Source organism: Triturus cristatus, chromosome 4_2, assembly GCF_964204655.1.
Source record: "Triturus cristatus chromosome 4_2, aTriCri1.1, whole genome shotgun sequence".
Taxonomy (NCBI): domain Eukaryota; kingdom Metazoa; phylum Chordata; class Amphibia; order Caudata; family Salamandridae; genus Triturus; species Triturus cristatus.
The window spans coordinates 401313468-401330680 of record NC_140586.1 but is presented as its reverse complement, the minus strand read 5'-3'; the positions used below and the strand labels follow the sequence as shown (position 1 = coordinate 401330680).

The 17213-nt window shown below is 46.0% G+C and overlaps 1 protein-coding gene across 2 annotated transcripts in view; it reads left to right on the top strand.

Moving 5' to 3' along the window:
• DPYD (dihydropyrimidine dehydrogenase) overlaps positions 1 to 17213 on the top strand; it is a 3539101-nt gene that overhangs the window by 1895329 nt on the left and 1626559 nt on the right. For both annotated transcript variants that reach the window (XM_085601856.1, XM_085601855.1), the window contains exon 11: positions 7632 to 7842. In XM_085601856.1, the coding sequence (XP_085457982.1) occupies positions 7632 to 7842 (211 nt within the window). The remainder of the gene's footprint in view (positions 1 to 7631; positions 7843 to 17213) is intronic.

Below are 17213 nucleotides of genomic sequence, written 5' to 3'. Positions count from 1 at the left end.
AAGTGGCTTGGAGTTAGGTGAAAGTTGGAGTTTGAAACCTACCTGGTTATGTCATTCAGCCAGATGCTGTCACTTGTTGTTGTCAATAGCAGAAATTCAGTCTCGGCGGGGTTAAGTATCAGGTAGGTGCTGGACATCCAGGTCTGTATGAGGTGCAGGCAGTATTTGAGGCAAAGAATGTCTGGAGCAAAGGAGACTTTTAGGTAGAGCTACATATCAACAGCATATATATGAACTTTGATGTAGTTATCAAAGAGTCCCAAGATGAATGCGCCGTAGTGCTATCCCGGATGCTGACCCCCTGAGCAGCACGGTGCATTCATCGACTATTGGTTATTACGCCGTCCGAGCACACGCCTGTGGCTTCACTCCCGTGAATCCCTCCAATTTCTTTACTTGAGGCCATCGCGCTGCCATCACGAAGTCGTATTACACGCAGCCCCTCCTGAAGTGCTCCCTGAAGTGCCCCTTGATCCTCGACCTGCCAGTACCGCATATCTGCCACGGCTGTTATCTTAGGCACTTTTATACAGGCATGGTAATATAATGTCCTGAAGATGATCCACGCATTGCTCACTTGGATCGAAACGTCGTCGACACCTTAAAACGCCTCATGCACTAAATGTGATGTCATTATTAACTGTGTAGAGACGTTACTTGCGATTTGTTTATTAAAATTCATACTACTTGTCAAAACAAACTGTAAGCGTTGCCTGAGCCTCGCTTAAATGTTCTCCCTATTTTATGTTTGTATGTTTGTGTAGTAGGATGCAGGCTTGTGTCCCACTTTTCAGTATTTGTGTTTGTTTATAACCCAAAAACTTGCTGATAAATTAAATATTGAACCTCTGTCCAGCTGGATAAGTTAGCCAATATAGCACTGATTGGGTCTGTATTCATTTGCTAGTTCCTATCCCTACCGCCCTAGGGACCGTTGTAGCACAAAATAACAGAAGGGAATTGCAACGCTGATGCCAGCGAGTGATGCCGTACTCTGCATCGAAGCAGTGAGCGCTGCTCCGACTTACAACATAGACCCGACGCCGGCCACCCTCCCACATCGACGCCAGCTAGCGACATCGTAACCTGCCATAAGCCGAGAGCACTGCTCCGACTTGTGACGTAGGCCCGACGCCTGCTGCTGTGCCGCATCAACTCTGAAGCCGACATCATCGCGGAGCCGATCCTCGACGTGGGTGGTCAAGAATCCATCGACATCGTGACATCGTACGGAACCGTGGTTTCAGCGCCATCGTGACGTCACTTCCTCTTCGGTAAGAAACCTCCCCTGCTTTGCGCAAGCATCGAAGACCCGATGCATCACCGCCCGAAGCAAGGAACCGATGCCGCACAGTGTCAACGACACCGCATCTCCCCGACGCCGTGAGCTGACTTTGATTTTGCTTTTCCAAGGTACTGTTTTGTGTGGGTCTGTTTTGACTCCGGACTGCACGCTGCGAACCCCGCGGTCAGCGCCGTGCTTTGGTATTTCTTTGACCTTGACGTCGTGATAACTCCAGTTGGGGTTATTTGTTGCTAAAGACTGCATTTAAGTGAAGAACCTATTTTTGAACTAATTCTACGATCTTGAAGTCTTATTACAGTATTGTGGATGTGTTAAGCCTGTATAAAAAATGCTTATTTTTATACAACCTGTGTGGTGTCCAATTGTAGTGTTTTCACTGGGTTACTGTATGTGTTCACAAATGCTTAACACACTGCCTTTGATATAAGCCTGTCTGCTTGTGCCAAGCTACCAAGGGGGTGAGCAGGGGTTATCCAGGAGGTTAATCCCCTTTCCCTGACTAGAAGCAAGGGTCCTGATTTGGTCAATGGTGTATACCATTGCCAACTAGAGACCCCCAGTTCTAATACTAGCCATTCATGTTACATGAAAGGGTCTTTAGTGTTAAGGCTTACGATGTGTTGGTCCATCCTGCGATTGTGTGTAGTGTTGTTTGCTGCATCCTCCTCCATCCCTATTGCCTGTGTAGTGTGCTCCCCCAGTCACCACTAGATGGAGCCACCCTCCCTGCTCCCTCTCCTTACTGCCTCGTGCCGTGAGCCTTAAATTGCCCACCTCCCTAAGCCTAAGGCGTCTGTGTCCCTCCCTCTAACATAGAGTGTCCACTATAGTAAATACTACTAATCCACTCTCGAATAAAGGAAATGGCATCCTAGCCTTACCAGCTTCCAACGTTATGTGTGTCTTCTGTTTCTGGTTCAGGATTTCTCTGTGCTCCTGTGCCCTGGATTTACCGTGTCTGCCAGTCCAGGTGCTCTGGCCGGGAGATCTCCACCCTCTGTTGGACTGGGTCTGCCACTGTACCTCCTATGCTCTGCCAAACACCAGCCTTCCAGCCAGTCCCAGATATCTTCTGGTGAGAGGAAGAACCATGTTTTACCCTTCACCACCAGTAGGAGGTTTTCAGGAAAGATCAGAGAGTATGGGATTTTCTGTTCAAGATCTACACTTTCTGGCAGACCCGCTAAGCGCAAATTATTGCGTCTGGAGCAGCCCTCCACCCGGACATGCAGTGGGTCATGTCTCTGAGGTGTTGGACCCCGAGCTATTGGTGTTTAATTGTTGTTGTGTACTTATACAGGTTTTGTTCAGCCGTTGCCATTCTACTCTACATTTTTTTAAGGTCAGGCCTCAGAAGTATAACGTCTACTGCCAATGTGTCTATTTTGTGTTCAAGAGCTGCTCTGGAATCTTTAACGGCCTGAAGATGATCCTGCAGCAACTGGCCTCCCGATTCATGCTAGCCTTCCATCTGTGCCTTGTCGGGTGTGGACTCCACGTTGCAGCCACTGAAGGCTTATTTGTCCAGTTTACCCACTTGAGACTGTCTGGGAGCCTTGTCTCAAACCGTTTCCTAGGATCACTGATGGAGCAACCAGCTGCAGGAATCTGTGTTGGCCAGTTCAAACCACTATTTGCTGCCAGTTTCCGGTCACCCATGCTTCACATTTGGGCAGAGTTGAAATCATACTGGTAGTTTCAGAGATAAGCAGTTGTGTCTCTCATTAGTCTCTCCCCCAGTGTAAACTCGGTGGACAGTGTGAACCCCACTACAACTGCCTGTTGTGGTAGTGCTTCTCCTCCCTCGTTCAGCCACATCTCTGGCTCGGATTATGCAGAACATTTCAGCCTCCAGTTGCAGCCCTTCAGGGCCCAGGTTGCCCCCACACCTCAGGGCCTGCAAGCACAGTTTACTGATCATCTCTCCTGTAACACTATATCAGCGCGCCGGCAGCCCCCATCATAAACAGAGACAGCTATTATTTCTCTCAGGGCCCTCACCAATCAGGTTGGTGGTGTTTTTCAGCTGTCCATGCCTTGCCTTGCACCCTGGGCTCCTAAAGTATTTTCCGCATGCTTTGATTTCACAGCCAAATGGGAAGGGGCCACTGCTACCCAGAGGCTCGTACGCTCTGAATGGTGGGAAGGTGGCGCTGCCCTTGTCCACCTAGTAGCCCCCAGCAGACAGAAGACACTAGGCTCATCTCTTTGGGCTGTGAGTTCAGGCCAAGAGTTCCGCCAGCCACTGTGTCACACAGCTGCATCCTTGTCAGGGACCTCACTCACCCCATCTTCTAGAGCGTGAAGTCCGGATAATGCTGCGCCATTTCTACTGTTTTATGCACAAGTGCTCCATCCTCTGAGCTTTCCTCCATGGGTCCCTCCCCTCTATTCTGCCAAGCAGGCCCAAGCATGAAATACCTGGGCTGAGCCAGCCCTAGTATTTTGTTGAGGAGAAGAGTTTTGCCCGCACCTGTACTTGTTTTAGCGGTGCACCTGTCTGCTAGCCTCCCAGACTGCAGAACTGACACTGATGTGAGCTCGGTAGGGCAAGAGCTAGCATTTACTCTGCCATCCTGGTCAGCGGTCGGCCACGCCCCTCCATATTGGTGAGTCTTGATGCTGTTATCTGTGAGTAAAGCACCAGGCGGCTCCATATAAATGTTGAAAAGATTATATCAGTCCTTCCCCCTTCTGGTCCTTTTTTCCATACACCTGTTTACCCTCGTACTCACCACCATCCAGATCCTGCTCCTCATGGCTCCCCTCTGGGCTTATGCCTATTCTCCTTGATTCCGATTCTCCTCTCCTTGGTCCTGTCGGTATGCTTCCAGGTCCTTCTCATCCTTCTGCTCGCCTCCTCCTGGTCCTCTTCCTCAGCCTCTCAGTCCTCATTCTAGTCTTGATCTAACCCTCTTGGACCTGGTCCCCCACTCCTCCTTTTTCTCTTGGCCCTTTTTGTCCTGTTCTTTAGCCTTATGTCCAAGTCCTGGCCAACCTGGCCTGAATCAACCAGGTAGCCCTGGCAATCATTTTCCAGGTTGTCCTGTACCCCTGCTCCACCTTCTCGTCCCACTAGTTTGCCTCATATTCCTCTTCCTCCTTCTAGCCATAGGTATCCTCAACATCTTTATAACTCTACTTGTCTTCCTCTTCCTAGTCCATCTTCTCCTCTTTCTACTAGGCCTTTTGGTGTCCTCCTCTTCATCCTCTAGGGGCACCCAACTTCTCCTCTTGCTTTGCTGTTTGGTGCTCATCCTCCTGGTCATCCTCAGGCTTCTATTCATCTTCCTTTTGGTGCTCTTCCTCAACATTATCATCACGGTCATGATCCTTCTCCTCGTGAAACTTTCCCTCCTTCTGGTCCTGTCCTTGTCCTCTTCCTCCTTACTTGTTGCTACTCCTCAGCTTCCTCATCTTTTTCTTCCCTTCTTGTGCTCCTCATCCAGGTACTGGAACTACTTCTTCATTCCATGTGTTAATTCTTGTGGTCCAAATCTTCCACTTGGTTCAGACCCTGACGTAGTCCTTTAATGTCTCCTGTTCATCTTGATTTTTACCTTTCAAATCATTGTCTTTTTGGTCCTAGTCGTTCTTGTCTTCTCAATTGTTCTCTAAGTCCTGGTTCTTTTCTCCTGCTCCTGTTCCCTTTGTTGTAGGGTTTGAGGAAGACAACTGAAATAACATGTGGCCCATCAGGAGTCCCATTTGGCCACCTATTCTAAATGAAATATACTATGAGAAAATATCTTAGTAATCAGAGGAAAATGGGGAAAAGGAGAGACACAGGAGACACTAGTTTCGGACAGGAACTGAATATTCATAACCATCGCTAGGAACACTCTGAAAAAGCACAGACAAAGCAGTATTCTCAAAATACAAACATCAAACTGGGAATATTTTTGGCGTTCAGTAAGAAATATACCCCTTTCTTTACATTGATGAATACTTTTGAACTCTATCTATGAGAGTGAAGAAGGACCAAAACTTCAGGACACAGAAAGGATAGCTAATCACTGTTGGGGCTACAAGGAGGTAAAATTCAAGGTTCAGCATAAATTAATTGAAACAGAAGGTCAAGGTGAGGTCAAAAGGAAAGGGAACCAAACAAAGGTAAACACTGCAAAAGTACAAGGAGGAAGTCGGTGAGGAGCTAAGCAGCATCAAATTAGGGAAAACCGTGAACAATGTTTTCAGTCACTTGAGTTAGTGAAGGAGGAGTTAATATACATGTGACCCCATTGTTGCCCCAGACGTCTTTCCCTAGCACCAGTACTTATCTCCCTGTAAGTTTGTTTCATCTAGGAAACTAACCTAAAACTGCCAGTCTCCATACTCTCCATTCCTGACTTCTGCTTACTTTAAAGATGTGTGGAATCTATGTGGAATGTGAGGGCGGTAACTCTGTTGATTTGCCTCATCCTGTCCTGCAGGTCTACAAAATATGACATTTGTCTTCATCCCCTGGATCTGGTGCACTTTGATGTGGCCTACGTGACGTGGCCTTCCTAATTGGTCTGATGCCCCTGGTACTGTCTTCCTGGCCATTCAGGGTTTCCTTATCCTGGTCCTACTTGTTCCCCATGTCTGGACGCTTCTGCTCTTCTCCTTCTGGCTCTGATCATCGTGGCAGCCCTCATCCCCTCGCTTGTTCCTCTTGGTAGCTGTCTTCTATCAGGTGCCAGTTTTATTCTCAGTCCCCATTTTCCTAGCCCTGTGATGGTCCCCCTAGGTCTGGTCTTTTACCTTCTCCATCCCAGTGTTCTAATGTTCCCGATGTCCATTCTCCTGCTGGTCCTCGTTGCCCTCCTCCCTCTGGTCATTCTAGTCTTCTCTGTCCTTCTGTTTCTACTCATGGTCATTCCGGCCTTCGGCCCTGTTCCCTGTCTTCCTGGACTAGAACCTCTTGATCTTCTTATTCCTTGTCCTCATGCCTTCTTCTTGCTTGTCCTCCTAGTCCTGCCCTTCATGGCCTTACTGGTGATCTAGGCCTTACTGCGGGCTGTCCTCCTTCCTCAGGAACTGTCCTTAAGCCTGTAATTCAGGTTTGTCTTAATTTTATCAGCTTCCAAAATGTATGCTAAGGTGTTTAGGAAGGGAATGACGGGAATGACAGCCAACTAGGGATCCCTCCAACTCCCATTTTTTCATTGCCAGTGATTAGTACCTGCAGGACCCAAACACCAGAAATGTTAGGTTAAGGTACGTGCTGAAGAGATCTATGTGTATTCATTGCGCATGAAAATGTAATAGTAGTAAGTTACCTCTGGTGGTTAGTGCACTTTTTAGATAGGGAGGTTTGCTGTCTATAGTCACAGGCTTGAAGCAGCATAATATAGCTCAGGGGATTTCTGGGCCTTTTCCAGCTTCCAGTCAGGACAAAAGGAGTTGATCGTCCATTTGGATTTGCATCTCCTGGGCGGGCAAAGGAATGCAGACATTGAATGTGTACTGGCGCTGCTGCCGTGTACCGGAGTCAGTAATCTGCCCCGGGACGCTGAAGGGAAGAAGCACTGGGACCAATCAGGAATAGCTGCCTGATTCAGAATCCAGCCGAATCCCACTCTTTTGCGGGGCCCTCTTCCCCGACTCCCCGTGTCTTGTACCTACCTTGCCCCTTACCCGCAGTCCTAAACGGATTGGGGAGGGGTTGCAAGAGCTTTCCTCTAGACATCCTATTGCACCAGGAATTCCGGTTCGAAGGTTGACTTATGAGGTCTAGCAACTGCTCTGGAGAAGATGGTTGCACCAGGTAAGCTCTGCTTCATTGAGCCGAATCAGTGTATCCAGATGTGGATGTCTAGGTCGGTGTAGCCGGTCTACTTCAAACTGATCTGAGCGGCATGTTGTTGCAAATTCCATCTGTTCCAATCTGAAAAAGAATGCTGTAAGGCACCAAGGGCCATATGTATCAACACATTTACCCATAGACACAGAATGGGCAAAACCCTTTGATACATCTGGCCCCAAGTTTTTACATATATATGGAACATCAATGTATTATTTGCGCTTGCCCAACGAAACCGTGCTATGGACTCCACTTAATATAAATGTGTTTCAATAATAATCTTTTTTCTTTCTTGTTCTCTACACCTTGCCTGTTTTATTTTCAGATTGGAAATAAGCATGCCTGAAAGTGCACAGTTCATGATTGTGACAGTTGCCCCCTAAATTAGCTTCCCTTGGAGCAAACGTACAAATTCTTGTGGCGCAGCACTGTGCTTTCCTTTCCATTGTTGATAACACCTCCCTGTGCGCCCCCCAAATTGAGAAACCGTTTGCTTACTTGTAAAATATGTTAGGCACGTTTTCTTTTTTTCAACAGATGGAGCTGGCGAAAGAAGAAAAATGCGAGTTCCTTCCCTTCCTCTCACCCCGGAGGGTAGTCGTGAAAGCCGGGAGAGTGGCTGCCATGGAATTCGTTCGCACGGAGCAGGACGGCGCCGGGACCTGGGTTGAGGACGAGGAGCAGGTCGTCCGTCTGAAGGCAGACGTCGTCATCAGCGCATTCGGCTCCGTTTTATGTGATCCTAAAGGTATCATTAAACTATAGCTTGTAACATAATGGTCTGCTATAACCATCTCGGCTTATCGCAATGGCATATTTCATGGTACATTTTTCAATAAAGGGAGTGATTAAGCGTTATGCCGGCTTCCTCATTTGCTGAGCAATAATCTAGAACCCGTAAGAAAGTGTTTCATCCGCCAAGTCATAGCTGCTGACTCAAGGGAACGAAGGCCACAGCAGAAGCCATGTTGGAAAACGCACGTCCTGTCCGTTCTTTTTAAAACACAGTCTGCAAATGCAGCGACATCTTAAGTAGTTTGAGGGGCCTAGGCCAAACATATTTTGGGGCCCTCTGATCGCCACAGCTTTGATTTTATCATCCACTTTCAGCTCTTTCATGCCCTGGTTGTCTAGGTCACGGACAGTGCACAGGTATTGGCTACTGTTTAGGGATAGTTACTTTAGTTTTCAATATTATAGGACAGCAGCTGTTCACTCATATTACTGCAAATATTCTCTGTTCCACCCTCCCATTTCTAATGTGTGAGGTTCCCTCTTAATCTAAAAGAAACCTTTTTTGTGGATGTTGCATGCAAAATAAAGAAACCTTTCTCTGCCAATTGTTTGTAATAGACTTTCACACATCACCCACATTAAAAATAAACTGTATTAAAACAATCGGTTTAAGAATATTCAAGTTCATCAGGGCAAGACTCTCTGCAGAACAAAGTTGGCTATATCAGGGGCCCCGTGGGGGGCGTGGTCCAGAGCCCACTTTGCCCATGCCTTTAAAACATCTCTGTGCAAATGACTACGTTGGTTCTTGACCCACAGAGAATTTGTAATGTTTAAAGCTTCCATCAGTATTTCCCTGAGGATGATGATGATACCTCTTGGCAGCATTGGGTAGAGGTCCACAAGACCACATGACACACTAACTACGGTAAAGGTCGGATACTCTGATTTGCATGTTCTGCGTAGGTAAGCTCACTGTTAACCCACTGAACTGGCTTACAGTATCCCCAAGCATTTTCCAAGCGTGTCATTTGATGCGCATTGATTTATGTTCGAATTTACTGAACACCTTTCGACTCTGCTTGCAGCACGCACCCCGCCAGTGGTCACACGCAGGTGCATCCATCCAACCGAACAGCATTTCCGCCATGCCTCCCAATTCAAATGTTGTAGCTCTGAAACCCGATAAGCGCCGTCCGCAACCCCTCACAGACGCAGTGCGTGTCCACAGCGACACGCCCCCATCACGCATGCAGATCGGGAGCCCCTACCAAAAAGCATGCCTGGAGGCAAGCAGGGACAACCGGCGCCACCAAGAGGCAAAGAAAAGCGCCCCCCCACAAGGAGGGGGCCCAGACTCACCGCATGTGCTCACCAGCACCCCATGCTAGAGCCTTTGAAGCTATTTGCGGAAATCCCTCAGCTAAAATGCACTCTGTGACACTCAATGTCCTACCATGCCACAAATTAATCTCACCTCACAATTCCTTGCCGTGTCTAGCGGCCCTACGGTAGGGCAGAGTGGCATGGCCTGAACCTGCTCAGACGGCGTTATCTGAGCACGGCTTGTTTACACGTTAGACTGGGCCGGGAGAAGCTGCCCCTCGTAAAGAGTGCATCGGAAGCCAGGTACGACCTGCACCTACTTTCAAGCTTTTCCTGCTTAAAAGTGCGTCCAACCACTACCTCTGCATGGACGCTCTGGCCATGTGCCCCCCCCTTAAACAAGGAAGCACAGTGGGTGGGGGCCTCCCCCTCATTATCTCGACTCCTGCCCACCGAGCAGCCCACTAGCAGCCCTGTGCATTCCCAGTCATCGATGTCCGTGGTAGCGGGGGCTGTCCTGCCAGCAGGGTAACCAACACGATCCGGGCAACCTCACCGCAAGTTGATCCAAAATTGCAGCCCGACCCGCGATTAAAAGTTCTTTCCAACACCGCCTGCTCCTTTACTTAATGCCTCCTCCGAACCACACACCCGTTGGTACAAGCGGCGGCATAAATCACACCCCAGTCACCTGCAGCCCTGCTGCCAACTTACATGTGTGGTGCGCGACCAACCACCATCGCCCCCCCTTGCACACCAACCTTCGACATATAGCGCCGGGTAGCGTGCCCCGAGCAACCAGCAACGGGGGTGGGGGAGCGGAAGAACAACGCGCCACAGAAAATCACGAATGCAAACTCCGTGTATGCGGCCGGGGCGAACGGCAATACTACGCCGACGGACACAACCTTTCTGCAACAAGTCAGATCCTGGGACAGTCCCCGCCCCCCCCCCCCCCCCCAGGCCTGGCAAATGTTCCTCCGGCAGGCTCAAACCCACGCCCAAGCAACCCGACTCCCTAACCCCCGTGACGAACCGCACCACACAGGGAGCATGGACTTCAATCACCTGGGGAAAGAAGTGGCATCCAACCCAAAGGACTATGTAGGGAGGCGAGAGGAACTGCTCAAATGGCCCGGAGGTGTGCAGAACTGCCCCAGGTGGCCCAGACTCACTGAAAACCTTGACTCTGTCTCCGACCGCGATGCAGAACCAAGACAGCGTGTCCAGCTCCCTGGCGTCTGTGGCGTGTCCGGTGCCGCAAGAGGCAGAAAACATGGTGAGGGAGACTTAAGTACCCCTCACCCTGCCTGGCACACCGGACATGATGCGGCACGCCCTCGACCCAGGAGGGAACTCCTCCCCAGGCCAACCCCCCAAGAGGGGGGAGCCCAACGCCACTAGAGGGCTGCCCTCCTGAGTGGCCCCCTGCGGTGGCCTCGGGCAGCTGCAGAGGTCCAATGTAAAAAGCAGGACATCCCCAGTGTGTTCACCTATGCAGTCACTTCTATATCATAGGAAGCATCAGCACACGTCATACTGGCGCTATCTTAGGAGAGTGTGCCCTTATTTGCATAGCATCATAGCCCCATGCAAATTAGGAAATAAAAATTGCTTCTGCATTGTATTATAGATGCAGACATAGAGGTAAAGAGGTGCCCGGCTGTGCGTCACAAAAATGTGGCACATAGCAGTGTGCCCACTGAAGGCAGCACCGTGGAGGTAAAAAGGTCACTCACTGCACCCACGTGAAGGGGATCTCTGTCACCCCTTTGACAGAGTGGGGCTTCAAACAGCCAGTCCGCATTTCACTAATGCACTCCACTAAGGGCAGTCTGAGTTTTTGGCTGCCCATATGCCATTGCATTATCAGCAGTAGGGCACACTGTCCCTGTTTGCACCCTGCGATCCTTTAACTAGGTGTGATGGGTGCAATCAGGACAGTGCACCCATAGTGTGTTACTGGTTTGGTCTACTCCCCTAGTATGCACTGTGCAATTCTGCCTGTTTGTAGGGCCAAGGTCGCAGCTCTTTCTGCCGCTGTCATGTCCATGAGGGTGGCATAACACAGATGCCAGAGACCACTGTTAAGATTTGTCTCAGTGTTGTGTTGTCTTCATGATTTGTACCTTCGAGGTGATACCTGATTGAGCTGGGCCCTGGAAATTGATCTAAAACATTCGGAAAGTTCAGTTCATGGACTGATTCCTGATCTCTTTACCCCGGGGCTTTGCTCATAATGCCATGGCCAGTTTTCTCCACAGAATTACCAATGCCCAAGGTAACAGTGGCTTCAGGTGAAAAATGACTGCATTGGAATTAATAATGAAGGAGTGTTGCAGCTGCATAGGTTCCTCCTAAATTCTGTGCCCTAGCTAGGTCAGTCTGTAAAGCAGTATCACAGCATGCTGCGATTGAGGTCACCTTCTCTAACCTCCTCAGTGATGGAACAGCCACCCAACTGGCCTGCCTCACATTACCACCAATACGGGCATTGGCAGTACCAGCTGCCCATTCTGTGCCAGCTCCTTTTATGTGCACTATCATATAGTCATTCGTGTTTCAGGAAGCATCCCAGATAAGATGTGGTCTGATAAGTCTAGGGTCCTGACGGGTAACTGTATACCCTTTGTAATGGTTATCCGCTGTACTTGTGCCAAGGTACAAATCATTTGTTCAGAATACTCAATACTTTTGATTCACACTTTAGATAGCGAATCCTATTTTGCGGACCTTTTGTCGTTTTTGCATTTTTTCTCTGTCAGAGTCCCACAGAATGGATCCTAATACGGGAATATTTGCATGTGGTGTTGCTTTGTCGAACGCTGTAGGTTAAGCAGAGGGCAGTCATTAAAGGAGACGCGCATGAGTTGTGATCACCATTTCTGCCTCAGATACAGGTGGAAGAGTGGTTCATCTGTAGAAGAACTAATAATTAACCAAAAGTATCAAACTGTACCCACTTCATCCCAAAACAAGCACAGGCCTTGTACAGCAGTGGAACATGGTGAACACGTGTTGGCATCACAACACACATTTCATGCAGTAGAACGATGTGCTGTAATAAAATAGGTGGACAGCAGCATCGATACTGGCGCTGTCAGCCATGCCATACATTTATATACTAATACTAAAAGTGCAAAATAACACACTTTTGTGCGAGAAAACACACGTTTGTGTGCCACAGCACAAATACTTATATTGGAATATCATTTATTTGTACATCACCACCTTTGTGTACCAATATTGAGACAAATGAGTGAGGAGCAACGTAAAACTGTAGAGTTACACAATTGTGGAAGCTGTAGCATATGAATGTACAATTCCAAAAAGTGTGAGGATCGTAAGACATGTTGTCTATATATAGTACCACAAATGATCATTGAATTACTATTTTGGGCAATTTGTCAGTACAACTAGAGAAATAGGACACCGACAACAAATGAAAGAAAAGAGGAACTGGCCCTTGATTCCCAGAGACAGGTAAGAGAGTAAAGCAGAGGTACTGTGACAATAATTCAAGCTGCCCCTTTCTACAAAAAGTTCAGAAGCAGTGATGAAAGAGACACAACCCTCACAACTTTGAATCCAAACCAGACACATTTTTCAAAAGCTAAGGGGAAGAAAGCGGACATGCAGCTTTCAGGAAAACCAAGTAATAGTTCCTTACACTTTAGAAGCAGAAGGTGGCCTCAAGAACAATCGGGTTAAGAAAAAGGGGGATAAAATCATGCAGATCATTTCATTTGTCAAACACCGGCTTGCCTCTTTAATTCAAAGGCAATGCATGTGCAGGCACAATAGCACTTTTACTGAAGTTCACAGAGAACTGTTTCAAAAAGAACAATTGTCACTATTTGCAGGGGAAATTTTATGTGTTTTTTTTTTTACATTTAGAGATTTTTTTTATAACACCAGCATACCCAATAGCCACTTCAGAACGCTTGATGGGAAAGAGACTCATATAATGTAAGTCTGCTGTTCTAATATCTGAAACCACCAGTAGTGTTGGCAGCTTTCTGCGACACCTTCTGGCTGCCTTGCTGCTGGAGCTATTTCTCAGGCCCCAGAGAAGGTGAGTATATATATAAGCACCATTTGTACATTTATATGGGTATAACAGGGTTGGTGCTAATGGTCTGATCACCGAGGCATGGGTTGCTAGCCCTGATCGTATTTGTATACCACAAATACGTTTTGCAGTGGGTTGCCACCGTCATTTTCCTCGATTACCTGGCATAAGAGTTGATCTAACTTGTTTATGCTGGCAGGCAACTGTAGAGAAAGCCAACAATGTCATATTCCACATTAGATTTCCTAATTTAAGTGACTGCTACATATTTACAACTGAATTGCAGATACACTACATTTTCGAGCTGATCTTCGTGGAAGAAAACTTTTCTATTGGTATATTCCATATTTTGGAGAACTTTGAGGCAAAGTGTGGATTCGATACCCACTCTTTTCATTTGCTAGACCAATAAAAGTGTGCCTCTCAGAGAGTCAATAAACTTGATTCGTGTTAAAATAAAAAGCCATAAATGTATATTGCGTAAAATGTATCAGTTGCCTCAGATTTATATATTAATATATTACTAAAACACATTTGATTTTTAGTCGAATCATTAAAGCACATTATAATAGCAAATTAATTAATTCCCTCAAGTCAACAGTAAAAAATACAAGCATGGCCTAAAAACCGCAATTGCAAAATCCATTGTCGCAATTGATTCCTTCTCATAATTTAAACTAGCAATATGTAAACAATCAATATCTGGATGAGGAACAATAGGGAACAAGAAGCCATCGTAAATCATTTCTCATTCTGATATCACTCTGCAGGTATTTAACTACCACTCCACAAACATGTTTTGAGAGTAAAGTTTGAATCAGAAACATAGCTTGCCTAGATTGCCTAAAACGGCACGTCTCATGAGTGGAACCAGAAAACGACGTCTTAGAGCCTGTCATTTTGGTCCTCCGATGCGGTGTCAAAATATCATTGTCAGAGTATGATCTCACATAAATATGTTCTAAATATTGTTTCCAAACTAATACTCCAGTGGTGTCAATCTTAGAAAAAACTAAACTCCAATTGGACAATATTATTTTGCAAACGATATTTAGGATGCAATCTGTATTTCAAATTATATATCTGTATAAGAAAATTTACATTTCCCAAGGCCTGATTCCGAATCCTGTGATGTTGTTTACTGCCTTTGAGACAAGACATTTTGGTCTGTCTTTATTTTTGTGATTAATCTTCAATGTAAAGGAATAGATGTAATTTGCCCATTCAGAGACCCCTCTAGAAATATATATGCTTTCCCCACATCACATGAATACAAAAGCAGAGTGTTTTAATGTGTTTTCATTTTTTGTTCTTATCAAATTCTGATCTAAAAGTCAAAAGGTCAATGTATAAACTTGATTTAGTGCTGGAATGCACACACATTAATTGTGACTTATTTGTTGTAACTATGATCAGACATACCTGTCCCTGATTGAAAAGGTCCAGTTGTATTTACTATCTGTTGTATTGTTCATTATCTCTAAAACATCAGTAGAGGAGAGAGAAGGGAAGAGTAAAGGTTGTGCCACTCGGTTTCCCGACAGAACATCCACAGATATAAAAAAGAGCGGGAAAACAGAGTGTCCCATCGAGGACTCTCTCTTAGAAATTGTATAGGACCCTCAACAGCTATATATGGTCAGTGGCATGTTGTCCCAGTGCCGTACTAATAGCTGTTAGCATCATCATCAGGTCTGTCCTCCGCCAGGAGATGTTTCTCAAACCAGAGACAATAAGATAATGGACAAAGCGCTAAAACTTTTCAGACACTCACCCCCAATCACTATGACATCTGGGTTAAATCCACCATTGTTATTGAGATCACATCGCCACACCAGTTCAGACCCAGCCATATGCTTTGTTCGCCCTAAGTTTGCAGGGTATGCCCAGACGTGGGTCCCTTGCTCACTTTGCCACTGGATTCAAGCTAGCCTGGTTGATGTGGCTTGATATCCCGAAACCTGCCCCAGGATGCTTGTTTCTGTCCATGGAAGACCTGGCTTGGCAGTTCGGGCTGGACTGTTCCCATGAGGAACAGGGTAAAGACTGATATGCATATGGCTTGGTCTGAACTGGGGTGGCGAAGTGAGCAAAAGAACGATGATGGATTCATCCCAGATCTAATAGTGACTGGGGGTGAGTGTCTGAAAAGTTTCATCGCTCCATCCATCATCTTATTGTGTTTGCTTTCTCACACCAGAGACAACATGGGATCTGTGACATAGAAACTGTGTTTCTAATTGCCTCCTGTCCCAGAAGACAGTATAATTATTGAAAATTAGGGCAGTAGTAAGGTTACCCTGTGCATGGTCTTCATTGATCTAAAAGTAGCATTTGATTCAGTTGACAGAACACTGCTTAGGATTGCACTAAAGGAACAAGGATAATCTAGCTTTTGTGCAGGCATGTAACAATTTGAACACAAATGAGCTATGTGATTTGTCACTACCTCACAGCTCTTTTAAAGTTGATTTAAATAAACACATAAATAGGTTATCATGGCTCAGAAACTAAGAGGAGTTTAGCAAAAGAAGACATGCATGGGCCTTCATTGACTCCTATAAGCGACTCTGTGCAGCCATATTGAACAACTTTACTTAAGTAATTTTACAAAAACAAGCTGCTCCACTTGCGGTTTGGCCTGTGCCAAACAAATGACTGTGGCTACCGAAACCTCTCAGTGTTGAGTGCAGACTTTGTCACCTACATGAAGAAAGCTTGATTCACATTCTATCAATTTGCCCATGCTGCTAACTGAATGCAAGTGTTTGTTGGGGAGAATTTTTACCAGCATGGTGTTAGATCATGTTGTGATCCGCTACTTTTTTTGTCTGAAGGGTGAATGTCCTCAAGCAATTCCATCCTTGATAAACATTTTTCACAAAAGCAAACAGGTCACGGGCATCGAAAGGCTCAATGACCATTTTGCAAGAGGCAAAATACATAATACAAGCTGCAGTTAGGGGAATGTACAATCTTCCCTACTAGTAAGACTATAAAAATGTTTCAATGTTATTTATTGTTAATGAAATTTACATCTTTAACTCCATCCTTACCTAGGTTGGTTTAGGGGATTTTAATATTTTAATTTTTGATTCCATGTAGAAAATGTTATGGTTTTTATCAATCGTAATAAATATACTTTGACTTTGGCACTCGGATCCGAATCAGGACATAATCATTCCATTTCCATTACCAAGCTTTATTTCGATCTTTCAGACCATAAAAGCAAAAAGATAAAATACATACAACACTAAATTTAGACAATAAAATCATCCATGGTCATTACAGGATATAGCCATATACAATGAATTGGACACAGTTCATAACAGTTAAAAAGTATATTAAATAAAAAAAAAAAGAATTAAACATGATTACATATCCTGGTAAGATCAAGACAATTGGTAATGGTAAAGAAGCGATTATCATATACAGGGGGAGATTAAAATCTTGCGACGCCTGTGCCACATGGAGTTAAGGAACCGAGACACAGCAAAGACAGTCGCAGGGTGAGTTTCAGTTCTCAAGATTCTAAAAGCCTCCCGTGACTGTCTGAACCCCAGATTCCTGCAGATTGGTAGAAGCCAGTATCTCCTGGGTGCATCATATTGTGGACAAAAGAAGAAAACGTGAATGGGAGTCTCTTCTTGGCTATTGCAGGCGGGACAACTAACAAGGGAAGCTTTAGACCAGTTCTTTGTTAATGCGTGAACCGGCAAGCAACCCAGTCTAAATTGAACATATAGTTTCCTTGCCATAAACGGTCATACGTCGTCAAGGAAGAGCTCAAATAAATACTGGTCTTTAAAATTAAGGAAGTCAGAGGTTAAACGGCCATGTTTTGTGCTCCCTTGGGTTTCGGCCAATCTGAGGAGTCTATAGGTTTTAATTAGTTCGAGCCATGATATTGTTGGGGACACTTCCTCAGGGTGGGTTCATAGGTTCGGCCGACCCAGTCTAGGGCACAGATCTTTTATGTGTATGAA